The sequence below is a fragment of the Muntiacus reevesi genome, chromosome 13 (genome assembly GCF_963930625.1).
Source record: "Muntiacus reevesi chromosome 13, mMunRee1.1, whole genome shotgun sequence".
In the NCBI taxonomy this organism is placed as follows: Eukaryota; Metazoa; Chordata; class Mammalia; order Artiodactyla; family Cervidae; genus Muntiacus; species Muntiacus reevesi.
In genome coordinates, this window is record NC_089261.1 from 17,046,539 (window position 1) to 17,060,433 (window position 13,895).

The following is a 13,895-nucleotide window of genomic DNA, read 5'->3' on the forward strand; positions in this document are numbered from 1 at the left end:
GTACATTATTAACCTTCTGGTGGAATTTCTTTTGAACTTAAATCTTATTAAACTTCTAGATCTAACCATCACCTAATAGAAAATAGAGAGTGCAGAGAAAAGTGTAATCTATGCTGCAGGTATGCAATCAGGAAAAAAAAGATTATGGGAAATTCTACTAGACAAACAACCAGGTTTCTTATAAAAAAAAACAAAGATGTGCTCGCTTTGGCAGCATATACTAAAATTGGAATGATACAGAGAAGATTAGCGTGGCCCCTATGCAAGGATGATGAAGTGTTCCATATTCCCCCTCTAGTTAAAAATAAAATAAAATTTAAAATACAGAAGAAAAAGAAAAGGAATTACATGTATGTATATGTGTGTCTGTGTGGTGGGGGAACTTACAGAGAAAAGCATGCTTAAGGAATAGCATTAATCAACCACAATGAATGAGCCTTATTTGAAACCCAATTCAAACAAACCAATAAACAAACAAACAAAAAAACAAAAAAAACACTTAAAAGGCAGTTGGGGAAAAGTAGACATTGACTGGATATTTGATGATATTAAGGGATTATTGTTAATTTCATCTAGTGTGATAATAATATGGCCATTATGCTTTTAAAAAGGCAGTTCTTCATATGACCCAGCAATACCACTTCTGGGCATACACACTGAGGAAACCAGATCTGAAAGAGACACATGCACCCCAATGTTCATCGCAGCACTGTTTATAATAGCCAGGACATGGAAGCGACCTAGATGTCCATCAGCAGATGAATGGATAAGGAAGCTGTGGTACATATACACCGTGGAATATTACTCAGCCGTTAAAAAGAATTCATTTGAATCAGTTCTAATGAGATGGATGAAACTGGAGCCCATTATACAGAGTGAAGTAAGCCAGAAAGGTAAAGAACATTACAGCATACTAACACATATATATGGAATTTAGAAAGATGGTAACGATAACCCTATATGCAAAATAGAAAAAGAGACACAGAAGTACAGAATAGACTTTTGAACTCTGTGGGAGAAGGTGAGGGTGGGATGTTTAGAAAGAACAGCATGTATATTATCTATGGTGAAACAGATCACCAGCCCAGGTGGGATGCATGAGACAAGTGCTCGGGCCTGGTGCACTGGGAGGACCCAGAGGAATCGGGTGGAGAGGGAGGTGGGAGGGGGGATCGGGATGGGGAATACGTGTAACTCTATGGCTGATTCATATCAATGTATGACAAAACCCACTGAAATGTTATGAAGTAATTAGCCTCCAACTAATAAAAAAAATTTTTTTTAAAAGGCAGTTCTTATCTTTTTGAGATACATACTGCAATATTTTCAACTGGCTAGAATAATACAATGTCTTGGATATACTTCAGAATAATTTAGGAGTGTGGAAAGAGGGCCAGAGTAGGATTAAAAAAAATCAACTATGTGTTGATAATTGTTGAACTTAGAAATGGGTATACAGGAGCTCTTTATGCTAGTCTCTTTATTTTTTAATATGTTTGAAATTTCTATAGTAAAAAGTTGGTAAAAAGTGACTCACCTCTTTACCTAATAAATGTCCTTAAAGCAGACATTTTAGAATGAAAAACTAGTGTCACATGTCAATAATGAAAGATAACTATGAAAATTAATTCAGTGAAAACAGAGCAGTATTATCAAATGCTAATTGCCTATGCTTCTGAATCTGAAGTCATTTTTTCACTGTTGAAATTAAGTCCTAAGAGATGTGTTAAAGACATTTTCAGAAAATCAGAATATGGAGATTTACTTCTGGAGGTAACCTAATGGCTAGGAAGACAAGTGATAAAAGGAATACTTTCTCACCATATATAACCAAGTGCTCTGATGTTATTTAGTATTCCATCTGCCTGGGTATCACCTACAACCTTCTGAGGGGTGGTGCCACCAGGGTTCCAAGTAATCCCACTTTGATAAATAATGATACAATATCATTGGCTTTTAAAACTGGGCAGAATAATGGCAATTCTCTCATTTCATTGCATTGAGTGTATTCCTGCGTCATTAACTTCCATTTTTTCCTTCCATTCTTCCATCACTGTGTTCTCTGGTCTTCAGCCTCTTCTTTGTGTGTACCGGTATGTGGTTTTTCCACACACTGAACTCTCTTTCCATTCTGAAAGTCAGTTTCCAAATCTGCAAAATTCAGACATGATAGTTCCTTTCTTATAGAGTTGTTGACAAGGATTAAATGAGAAGCTTCTTTTTAATTGAGGTATATAGTTGATTTATAGTATGTTAGTTCTAGTGTACAGCAGAGTGATTCAGATGTTTATATTCTCTTTTTCATTCTCTTTCATGTGGTTATTACAAGGTATTGGATGTAGTTCCCTGGGCTATACAGTAGGACCTTGTTATTTATCTAATTTATATATAGTAGTTTGTATTTGCTATATCCCAAACTCCTAATGTATCCCTCCTCCTCTTTCCCCTTTGGTAACATAAATTTGTTTTTTATGTCTGTCAGTCTGTTTCTGTTTTGTAAATGAGTTCATTTATATCATATTTTAGATTCTACATATGAGTGATATAGTATGATACTTGTCTTTCTCTTTCTGATTTACTTTCACTTAGTGTGATAATATCTCAGTCCATCCGTGTTGCTGCAAATGGCATTATTTCATCCTTTTTATGGCTGAGTAGTATTCCATTGCATGTGTGTGTGTGTGTGTGTGTGTGTGTGTGTGTATGTGTGTGTATACATAATGGATATATATATATATGTACACCACATCTTCTTTATCCATTCATCTGTCAATGAACATTTAGATTGTTGTAAATAGTGGTACTCTGAACTTGGGATGCATGTAACTTTTCATATTAGAGTCTTTTCCTGATCTATGCCCAGGAATAAGATTGCTAGATCATATAGCAACTGTACTTTTAATTTTTTGAGGACCCTCCATGATGTTTTCCATAGTGGCAGTATCAATTTAGATTCCTACCAAGAATGTGGGAGGATTCCCTTTTCTCCACACCCTCTCCAGCATTTATTGTTTGTAGACTTTTTGATGATGATCATTTCCCTATTGGTTCAGTGGTAAAGAGCCCACCTGCCAATGCAGGAGACATAGGTTCAATCCCTGGGTCAGGAAGATCCTCCGGAGAAGGAAATGGTAATCCACCCCAGTATTCTTGCCTGGGAAATCCCATGAACAGAAGGAACCTGGTGGGCTACTGTGTGGGGGTCGCAAAAGAGTCACATATGACTTAGCGACTAAACAACAACACTAATTCTGATTGGTGTGAAGTGATACCTCATTGTAGTTTTGACTTGCATTTGTCTAATAGTGAAGTGGAGCATCCTTTTTATGTGTCTGTAGGCCATCTGGATGTCTTTTTTTGAGAAACGTCTAAGTCTCTACCCTAAATGAGATAACGTTTATGAAAGGTTTAGCACAAATGGTGACTAGAACATAAAACGTAGTAACACTTATGCAATACATGCAGTTATTATTATCTAAGACGGTCTATTGTCTCTTGGGAAACTATACAGTCATGGGAGGAGGATTCCTGGTTTATTCTGTTATTCCAGGAACATTCGGAGCAGTGTATTTCCATAGTCTAGAAGAGAAATGGATAAAAAACAGCGAGTGCTGTGTTCAAATTAGACATAAAATAGAGCTTTCAAGGAGTGAGGATTAGTAACCCCAGAGTAGTAAAATCATTTTTTTCTCCCCAAAAGTCTATATGAAGAAATACAGTATCTTATAATTTGAATAGTTTAGCATGATCCTTTTTAAGGGCACAGAGACAGATGAATTGGGCTCATTATCATATTTCCCATTATCTAAGTAATTATTTGAATCATTCACTGTTCACTGGACTTTTGGAGACAGGTATAGACTGTCAGGTACCCTGATGTCCCTTGATGATGGTGGGTAATGATTAGCCATATTATACTCAGAAAATTTATAGACAGAGAAAGGGATTTACCCCAATAACACAGTAGTGTCAGTTAGGTAGAGTTTGAACTGCTTTAGGAGCATAGCTATTTCTCTGACCTAGTGATGCTGCCTTTTTGGATCATCAGAGAGAAGGATGCATAAGAATCTCTGTAGTTCTTGCTCTAGAGTGCCTGAGTTTGCAAATCCTTGAATCATTTCTCCCTGATCTCCCATTTTTCTAATGAAAGAGCAATACCATTCAGGTAAAGAAGCACTCTCTAGAAATGGCTAGCAAATTGATTTTAACTGGAGTCCCACCTCTAACCAATTAGTGGTGGGATTTGAATCCAGGAAGTCTGGCTGTGAGGCTCAAGAATTTATCATCCAGCACTCCCAGCTTAGAAGACTCAACACCATGTGCTTCTCAGTATGTGACTCCTTTGGTAGCTGACAGTTTTCACACTGTGTCACCATAGGGTACCTGGTATCCTAAGATTCTCCTGGCCCCCAAGCCAAACCAGAGTCTGTATTCTGTTGTTTTTCAGTCACTAAGTCGTGTCCAACTCTTTGCGACCCCACGAATTGCAGCACACCAGGCTTCCCTGTCCTTCACTATCTTCCAGAGTTTGCTCAAACTCATGTTCATTGAGTCAACGATGCCACTGTATTTTGTACAGACTCCCTTTGCTCATATCAAATCACCTGGGGCAAGTCACTTGACCATCCTATATCTCAGCTTCATCACCTTTAAAATGCAATAATAACTGCTTCCCCTCCCACATTACCTGGCTGCTATTCGTGTTCAAAAGAGACAGTATTGTACAAATTGGAACTTTATCAACATTCTAAAGAATTAGAACAAGAACAGGCTGGGAAATGTTGAGTTTTCTTGTGGGGGTTAGGATTTCATCTACCTCTCCCCTGCAAGTGACTCAATTCAGAGCCCCAATGTCATGACTAAGGATGATCTCAAATATCTCAGACCACTTAAGGAGCCAGTTCTCAACAGCATTTCAAATGACATCAACCTCAGAGTGGGAAATAGTGCCTGAGAATGATCAGTGAGTGGGGAATCTGAGGCAGGAGGGAGAGAAGGGAACATATCTGAGCCTAGCCTCCCCTTTCCTTCACCTCCAAGCTCCCTAGCCCCTACCTCCACCTGCTGGCTGGGCAAGCCAGTTTAAGGCAGCAAATGCATCTCTAGTTGTTGACCGGAAGGGGTCACTGCAGAGTGAGCAGTGCTCTCAGGCACTGTCACAAGCAGGCTGGCAAATATCCAAATCCAAATGTAGATACATTTCTGGAAGGATGCTGGGTTACGTCAGAGTTCGCACTGCCTTCCTGCTACCCTTTCTCTCATATTCTCCTCCTATTTTCTTTCAAAGAATTTAGAAGTTCACAATCGTGCCCTGGTCCCTTGGGTCCCTATGGCTATCACCATCAGCAAGAAGCACAAGTTTATTCCCGCCATGTCCAAGACGCACTGCCAGGAGCTGGGAGGCCTCTAAGACTTGGCAAAGCCTCCTTCCAAGGAATGTGAGGTCTGGGGAGTGGGAGTAACAACTCTGCTGAGATAAAAGGACTCCAAGGGAGAGATGGGCTAAGGGGGTCCCGAATGTCTTTCTTATTGAAAACCCTGGGGGTGAAGGACAGAAATTCTGCCCAGATCCTCTGCCTCTAGGTCTTACTGTGATTCTAAACTTCCACTTTCTGGGATTAGGGTTGGACTGGGAGGGGGTAGAAGATGGAGAGAGGGACAGAAAAGTAACTATCCCCCTATAATCCTCCGATTTTCCCCTCAGATCCCTCCCCCAAGACCTTTCTTCTCCAAATGGGACTTCTCTCCTGAGACATGCAGTATTAAGAAAAGGTGGCTGCAGCAGAGTTCCCTGGGACTGCATGGGATGGGGCGGGGTGGGGCACTCTTTCCTTTGGATGAGTTTGGCAGCGGGACGTTGGGCTGGCTGGCTGTGAGGCACAAAGAGACATCCCTTAGAGCCACAGGCACAGATGTAACGCTGCACTCCTCTGCGGGCGGGGCCGGCTCGGCAGATGGTGAGAGGCCGAACTGGTGAGGGATTGTCCATCAAATGGCACTTTCTGGGTGGTGAGGATCTCGCTTGGCACCCAGGCTCAAAGAGGAATTCAGAAGACTCCACCCCTACCCCCTTGCTGCTGTAGACAGCCCCTCTCGGAAGTGAGGCGGGGTGCGGGGGGGCGGGTTAACTTGGGTGGGTTGATTTAAGTTTTTTCTACCTCCCTCAATAGAGGATATTCTACAGGACTTGAGAAGGGGTTGGGTAGGGAGGTGGCCCGACCTAGAGGGCACCCAAGAAAGGGTTGGGGGGAAGTCCGCAACGGAGGGGGAGGCGAGGGAGCTGGAAAGCAAGATCTCACGCCTGGTTCAGTTCGGGTGCCGGCATTGCTTTTCTCAGGGGTCAGCGCTGCAACTCCGTAGCCGCGGGGCCCTGGTGACAGGCGCACGCCCCGCCCTTTCTCCTCCCTAGACCTGCGGGCTTTTGTTATGCAGATGGCGGCAGGAGGCTAGAAGGAGGAGGAGGGAGTGGGTGGGGAGGAGGAGAGGCGGAGAGCGGGGAGGAAAGTGCAGCTCGCGCGACCAGCCTCCTCTTCCAACGTCACATTGTGAGAGAGACAAAACCCGGGCGCGCCGGAGCTCACACGCGCACGCACACACGGACGACCCCGGCGCCTCTTCCCTCCAGCGCTGCCGAGAAAGCCAGTCCTCCCTTCCTTTCCTGGGGCGCGGAGGCTCGGGCAGTCAGAGCGCAGCGCGGAGCCGACCCAGAAAGCGAAGAGAACCGGCGGACAAGCCTTCTTTCTCCTCTGCTGGCCCGGGCTGAGGCGCCCCATCCCCCGCCCTGAACCCCTGTCTTTCGCACCCCACCCTTCTCGGTTTCACACGGACAGGGACCGAGCCCGGTGTGCCCCCTTTTGGAATCCACGTTTCAGCACTTCGGACAGCGCCTGGGAACCCCGGGCCCTTTGGGTTGGCTATGGCGAGCGTTCAGCAAGGAGAGAAACAGCTTTTTGAGAAGTTCTGGCGAGGAACCTTTAAAGCTGTGGCCACCCCGCGTCCAGAGAGCATCATTGTCGCCAGTATCACGGCCCGCAAGCCGCTGCCAAGGTAATGACCTCCTGCTTAAGAGGGGAGACCCTGGCAGTCCCCCTTTCCTGGCCTGTGCCCCAAGCCCTGAGGGGTGGATGCAGGCAGCTGGGCCAGGGCGCCTGTCTTTTCCCATCACTACTCTGTATCTCCCGCTGGAACATGGGAACTAATTGCTTGTGTGAGGTGGAAGCTGTTGAGAAGGGACAGAGAGTCTTTAGGGGAGCAGCGCTCAACTGGCTGACCTGGCAGCCGCTGTTTGAGAGGTTTTGCTGTCTCTGTGTGGATAGTGGTAGTGGGAGATGACTTGACTGAGAAACTTTTCTTGGTATCACAGAGCTCCGAGGACTGGGGGTGAATAAATGATGGAATTGAGGCAGTCGGGGGTGCTGTACAAGAAAAGATGAAGACTGAACTAGCTCAAGCCTTGTTCAGAGACAGCAGCAATTTCTATACTCAGCTCGGAAACTAGGGAGCTCTGAATGTTTTGACAAAAGCCCATATGCTGTTCCCTCAAATACACCCTAAACAGCACCCTCCTCTTTGCCTTTCTGGCTATTGCTGCTGCTGAATTATCTAGTCTCCAGCATCCAAAACCAGGACTCTGGGCTCAAGAGTCAGGGAGGAGCTCCCAAGATCATGAAGATGATCTCAGAAGAGTTTAATCTGCTTTTTCAAAAAGAATCTGATTGCTTTGAACTCAGGCAAAAGAGCCAGTCCTTATGTGGTGGTAGAGTAGTGTGATGGAGGGAAGATGAGGGAAGAAATGAAAGAAGAGCAGGAAGAGGGTGAAGAAGATGTGGGGTGAAACAGAGGAGGTTGGGTGCAACGGAAGCATTCCAGGACAGAGAAAACCCAATTCTTTTCATAAATCATTCAGTTTAGAGGAGTTTGGGAATGAAAGGAAGAAGGCTGTGCCCTCTGTCAGGAAAAATCAAGGCTATATGAAAACTCATCTTTTACTGGTGTTGGCTGAGTGGTTGGGTGGGAGAAAAAGAAAGAAGTGGTCCAGGGAAGACCACTTAGAGGATTTATTAATCCTGGCAGGCTTCATTAGGGAGTAGATTGAAAACGTGTCTGGGAAAGGGCTTCAGACAGAATGTCTGGTCTGGCACAGTTGCATCTGAACTTTCCAGTGGGTGTACAGTGGAGGACCGATGGGGAGTCATATCTTAAGAATCAAACTCAGACTGGAGAACTTTTCATAGTCTGATAGGGACCTGGCTCATACAGGTCTTTAGAAAAATGGGTGTCCCATGTTGGGGAAGGGTGGACTAGAAACACGACAGGCCAGCAGGATGTAGCAGGCTGTAAGTGGTGGCAGCAGCAGCGAGTGTTTGTGTCTGGGATGAGGGGATACCCTCTGACACAGGCTGGAGAAGAGGAACAATAACACCAAGTACCACCAAAAGCTGATGTTACTCTGCTTAGAAGGAGGTCCTTTGTAGAGAGCTTTGACGTCAGCGGTTTTATCTTCCTGGGTTTCTGCCATCCATTCCACCTTTGGAGTGCACCTACTGTTGGCAAATCAGTGCTGCGTTGGCCACAGAATATGCCCTTGTAGAAGGGACTAAAGGAAATTTCATTGGAAACTAGAAGTGTGGCAGTTGGTCCAGAGTCTTCCACATATTTCAAGGGTGTGGGAAGAGGACAGCAGATTCCTGGTGGTATTTTAATTCAGATAAGCATACCTTATGTCCACCTTGCTTGGTACCTTCACCTTTTGTCTGTCAGTCTGTTACTATCATGCCTTTTTTTCCTAGTCATACTCTCAATCATATTAATTGCTCACAAGGTTTCCCTTGCTTTGTGCAAATCCTAATTTAATTCATATGAAACTCTTACAATAGCCAACCCTCCCCACCCAGATATCATTTCACTCCTGGTGTCTTTTAATGTCCCTAGTCTCCTACCCCCAGAAAACCCATTCCCAAGGTGAAAGTCTGAGCATTTAGCCCCTGAATTATATCATGCTGGAAGGATCATCTTATTACTTCTGTAACAGGCGTGGCCTTTCTATAGAATAGATTCTAGTTTTGTAGCTGTTACTCCTGGTTTGGGGTAAAGAGTGAGCAGGGAACATTTGTATTCAAGTCTTCAAGAAGGCTGGGTTGGAGTTGTCTCAACAAAACCTGGCTACAAAACCTGAAACATCCCCATTTTCACCCACACCATCCACATCCAGTGATGGTCAGTTTCTGTCTCCTTTGTAATGTTCTTACTTACTTAACGGTAAAAGTATCATGTTTCACGGTAAAAGTATCATGTTTCTAAAGCAGAGTTCTTAGGAAGGAAAGGAACAGAGGCACAGGCATAGCATCATCTGGGCCCAGCAGCTTCCTCCACAGGCAGTCGGGGACTTTGTCTCATCAGAAATGTTGTCTCCTTTCATGAATGAGGCCCAGCTCATAGTCAGCAGATCTGCCAAAAGAGCTGGGGAAAGGGGGGGGATGAACCACCAGTCAGTCCTGTTTGTTATACACTTAATAGTTGTTTATGGATGAGGGCTACCCCCTGAATGAACTTCCCCAGGATATTTTAAGTCTGTTTCTGAAGATAATTTAGTACCAGGATAGAAGCTTACATTCAATTTGTTGTTTTCATAGCAATATGCATACATCATACAACCTTTCTCCAAGCAAAGCATCCCCTGGTCCCCCTCCCTCTCCCCTTCTGTGAGGCATACTTGATGAGGCAATATCTTTATAATGTATCAAGTTGCAAGCAGAAGTCTGACTCAAATGTCAGAACAGCATAGCAGAGTGGGAGGCAGTATATCACAGTGGTTAAGAGCTCAGAACTGAGCTTCACAGGTACCTGGATTCCCTGCTTCTGCCATTTAGCCGAGTGCCTTAGGCAAGTGGCTCTACCTAGTTGAGCCTATTTTGTCAGCTTGAAAATAGAAATAACAATAGTAGCCATCTCAGGCAGTGAGTTAGGAGAATTGAGTCAGGTGAAGCACTTACCACAGTGTGAGGGTCATAGTGATTGTTTAATACACATTGATTGTGTCTTTCCTGTCTATCTATTTCTCCCCCTAATAATGCTGACCATAAAAATTGTGAGTTTTAAACTCCTAACAGGTAACTGCATTGAGATGGAGTGGGTAGGATGAGAGCAGTCCAATATTTTCCTCCCTAAATTCCTGAATTTCCTTCCCTGGGGGGATGTTGGGCTTCCCAGGTGGTGCTAGTTGTAAAGAATCAGCCTGCCAATGCAGGAGATGTAAGAGCTGCAGGTGCGACCCCTGGGTCAACCCACTCCAGTGCTCTTGCCTAGAGAATCCCATGGACAGAGAAGCCTGGTGGGCTACAGTCCATAGTGTCACAAAGAGCCGGACACGACTGAAGCGACTTAGCACTGGGGGAAGGTTAGCTGCTTTCTGATCCAACACTTTCAGTTGAGGGCATTTGGAGGGCTGGCGAAGAAATGTCTGAATTCAGAATTGATTGGTACAATATCCTTATGGATTATCCTTTCAGATTGTATAGGGATGACCAAGCACTGGCAGTCTAGCCAAGGTTCTAACACCTTGAAAACCACAGTTTTAATCCCCTAGTCCTTCAAATCTAGAGTGGCTATATAATTTGTAGTTCATATCAAAGGTAAAAAGGGTCATCTGTGAGTAGTTATTCCCAGGATGGAAGCTCTAACGGGGGCTATCCCAGGCAAACCTCACCACCTACCAGGTGGAAGAAAGCCAGCATGAACCAACAAGGTACTTGGGGTGTATGAGACTGCCTCTTCTGACCCTACCGAAGAAGTATAGTAATTTTCCTGGCACTCATTAATTCTGTTTTTAAATTCCTTAGCCCAGAAAAGTTTGTATCCAAGAAGTTTAGTCTCAAAGTGGGAAATCTAGTGTTGCAGGCCAACTCAAACTGTAATAATAATCATATCAGTGAAGAGTAGTTAAAGACAATAGATATGTAACTCTTTTCTGTAGTTAGCATATCAATTGTTCATAGATACAGGAGTATTTGTAAAGGTCTAGAGAGATGACCTCCCCTTAAATAAACTAAGAATTCCCTTTCCTATTTTTTTGGCAAGCTATTAATTTTCTTCAAAAATCCTTCCCATGCAGAATAGTCCAGAAGCAGATTTCAGCCCAGTTCCTGTCTAAAGGATCATAAATTCCAAACTATCAGAGATTTTACTGCATAAAGGGAAAGATGGCCAAATTGTTAGGCAGGGAAAATGCCTTTGAATCATTTAATTCAAGACTCCCCTTCATGCCAAGAGATCAGTTAGCACATTTGTGCTGACTCTGTCTTTGGGAGCAGAGTAAGGGGCTGATGGGAGGCGATTTCCTGTGGTTAAGAGCCAATAGACAAAGGTCAGGGAAAATGCTTGTCCAGCGATGAATGAACGTTTTCTCTGCAAAGGGAGTGTTACTGTCTGGGTCAAACCTTTCTCCTTCTGAAAGGTGAAATTTGGTGAATGGTGTACAGGGTCAGTGAGGGGATCACTTCTGACACTGCCGTATTCACTTGGCAACCGTGCTGTCTTAGAGACCCGGGCTGCGGTAAGCCTTCCATGAAACTTACATGCATTAATTGAATGAGTACACGTGGCCCAAGCCCAGCATCAGATTAGCCCTCTCCCAGCCCCAACCCCATTCTGACAGGTTGAGGACACTGGTCAGTGCAACCTGGGAGACAGACAGACAGACACGCGCGCGCGCACACACACACACACGCATACACACACACACAATGCAAATAGACTTGACTCTGGCAGTCCCCTCCAGTATTCTTGCCTGGAGAACCCCCATGGACAGAGGAGCCTGGCGGTCTACAGTCCAGGGGGTTGCAGAGTCAGACATGACAGGGATTAAGCACAGCACAGTGTCAGAAGGAAGCTCTAAACATAGAGCTCTGTGTGGTTGGGTGAGTGGCCGTGTAGGCCCGTCCATGGACGGGAGGTTGAACTTAATCCCACCTGGAAGTACTTTCCAAACCTGTATGAGTCCCTGTATAACTCCAGGCCACCATAGAGGGGGGGCCATCTCTTCTGTCCTATAAATGAGAATGAAAGTCTGGGTGAGATGCCTTCTGCTCCATGGGCACCTTGGTCATCCTACAGGGGCACTACACATTTTTAAAACTATCCTTTCTTTCAGAGTGGCTCAATTTACCTTCCTGTGAGGAGGAAGAGTTCGCAGGGGCTTGGCAAAACCAGAGTCAATACTTACTTATTACTAAGACTTTCTCTGAGGTGTGAGAGACTATTTCTGGGGTGGAAGACGTAGGGCAATGAGGGGCCTGGGCTCTGAAGTCAGATGGACCTAGTCTGACATCCTGCAAGGCTACTTCCTAGCTCTGAAATCTGCTAGTCATTCTACCTCTCCATGCCTCAGTTTCCCCATCGATAAAATACTCATCTCACGGGGTTGTGGTGAGATCATTCTCACTACAGTTGCCTAAAAGAGCCAGTGGAGATTTGTACAGACCTGTTTTAAAAATCCAACAGGCCCCCAAGGCAAACTAATTAAAAGAATTCTTTCCTTTTACTGTTTGCAGACACTCACTGGCTCTAGTGTCTTCTGGCAAGCACCCTGACCTTATCAATCTCAGTTTCCTCATCCATACAATGGGGCTAATAATAGCAGCCACCTCCAAGAGCTGTTGGGAGGACTGAATGAACTAATTTATGGAAAGCTGCTGTTTGGCACACAGTGAGGGCTCCATCAATGTTAGCTCTTACTATTAATAATAAATGATCATTCTTATTATTACTACGTGCCAGGCCCATCAGGGAGAAAAAGATGAATGAAATGCAGTCTTTTCATTTGAGGGCCTTGGAATTTAGCAGCAATCGGAGACATAAGCATGACTGTGTGTGAGTGAGGCAGTCTTAGCTCTATAATGTAGATAGAAATAAAGAAAGGAGGATGTGGAAAGTCAGAGAAAGAGATCCTCAGTGAAGCTTGGAACCCTTGCTTATCATCATACAGTAATCATTAGTTATCTCAGCTGTGAAATGGGAATGATTCTTTTATTTCATCAGTATTACCTACAAATGCAAGGAATGATCAGAGTGAATAAGGCCTTTATCCCTTGTAGAGTATCAAGAAAGAGCTTTTCTTTTCCCAGAACCTTTTTATGGGGCTAAACTCTAAGGTGGGGGAGTGGGGGGCATTATTTGTGGGGATCTTAGTCAGTGCTAATGAAGGGGGCCTGTAGGAAGGAACTGCCCTTAAAATCTCCCAATTCCCCTGTCAGCGGCTCAAGGATACAGTCTCGAGCTTGGACCATTAGGTTTCTTGTCCTTCATGGTCCAATTCTGGCTAAAACGAAATCCAGTCTGCATTCCTCAAGCAGCCACCGACGGTGGGGAGATCAGAGTGAGCCCGTACATGTCAAAGAGAAAATAAACCAATGGGGAATTAATGCACAAAGTGGAAGAAGCTGCATGTGACTAAAAACCAAAGCCATACTTTCATTCATTCATTCAGCAGACTTCTTGAACTCCTTCTCAGTATAGCAGTGAACAGCATGAAGCCCCCTGCTCTCATGGAGGAGAAAAGTAATAAAGAAAGAAAGAAATAATATAAGGTCAAGTGGTAGTAAGTGCTTAAAAGAAGAATAAAGCAGAGCAAAGGGCTAAAGGGTGAGGGAGGGGATGGCATTATTGGATGGGAGTGGCCAGGGACCTGGAGAAGGGAAGGAGTCAGCCATGAGGATTACTGGGGGAAAGTGTTTGTGGGAACAGAACATACAAAGGCCCTGAGGTGGAGCAGTTTGATATATTTGACGAATAATAAGGAAGTTGATGTGGGCAGAGCAGATTAAGTGTGGAGGAGACTGACAGATGGCTCCCTAGACATAGGCAGGAAACAGATCAAGCCTTGTAAGACATTTAAGGAC

General features: G+C 44.4%; 1 protein-coding gene and 1 pseudogene across 1 annotated transcript in view; both read left to right on the forward strand.

Moving 5' to 3' along the window:
* The first annotated feature begins 200 nt into the window (after positions 1-200).
* On the forward strand, positions 201-291 carry LOC136146175 (U6 spliceosomal RNA; annotated as a pseudogene).
* A 6,625-nt stretch (positions 292-6,916) lies between these two features.
* SRRM4 (serine/arginine repetitive matrix 4) overlaps positions 6,917-13,895 on the forward strand; it is a 160,723-nt gene continuing 153,744 nt past the window's right edge. The window contains exon 1 of the mRNA XM_065905037.1: positions 6,917-7,047. Within this exon, the coding sequence (XP_065761109.1) occupies positions 6,917-7,047 (131 nt within the window). The remainder of the gene's footprint in view (positions 7,048-13,895) is intronic.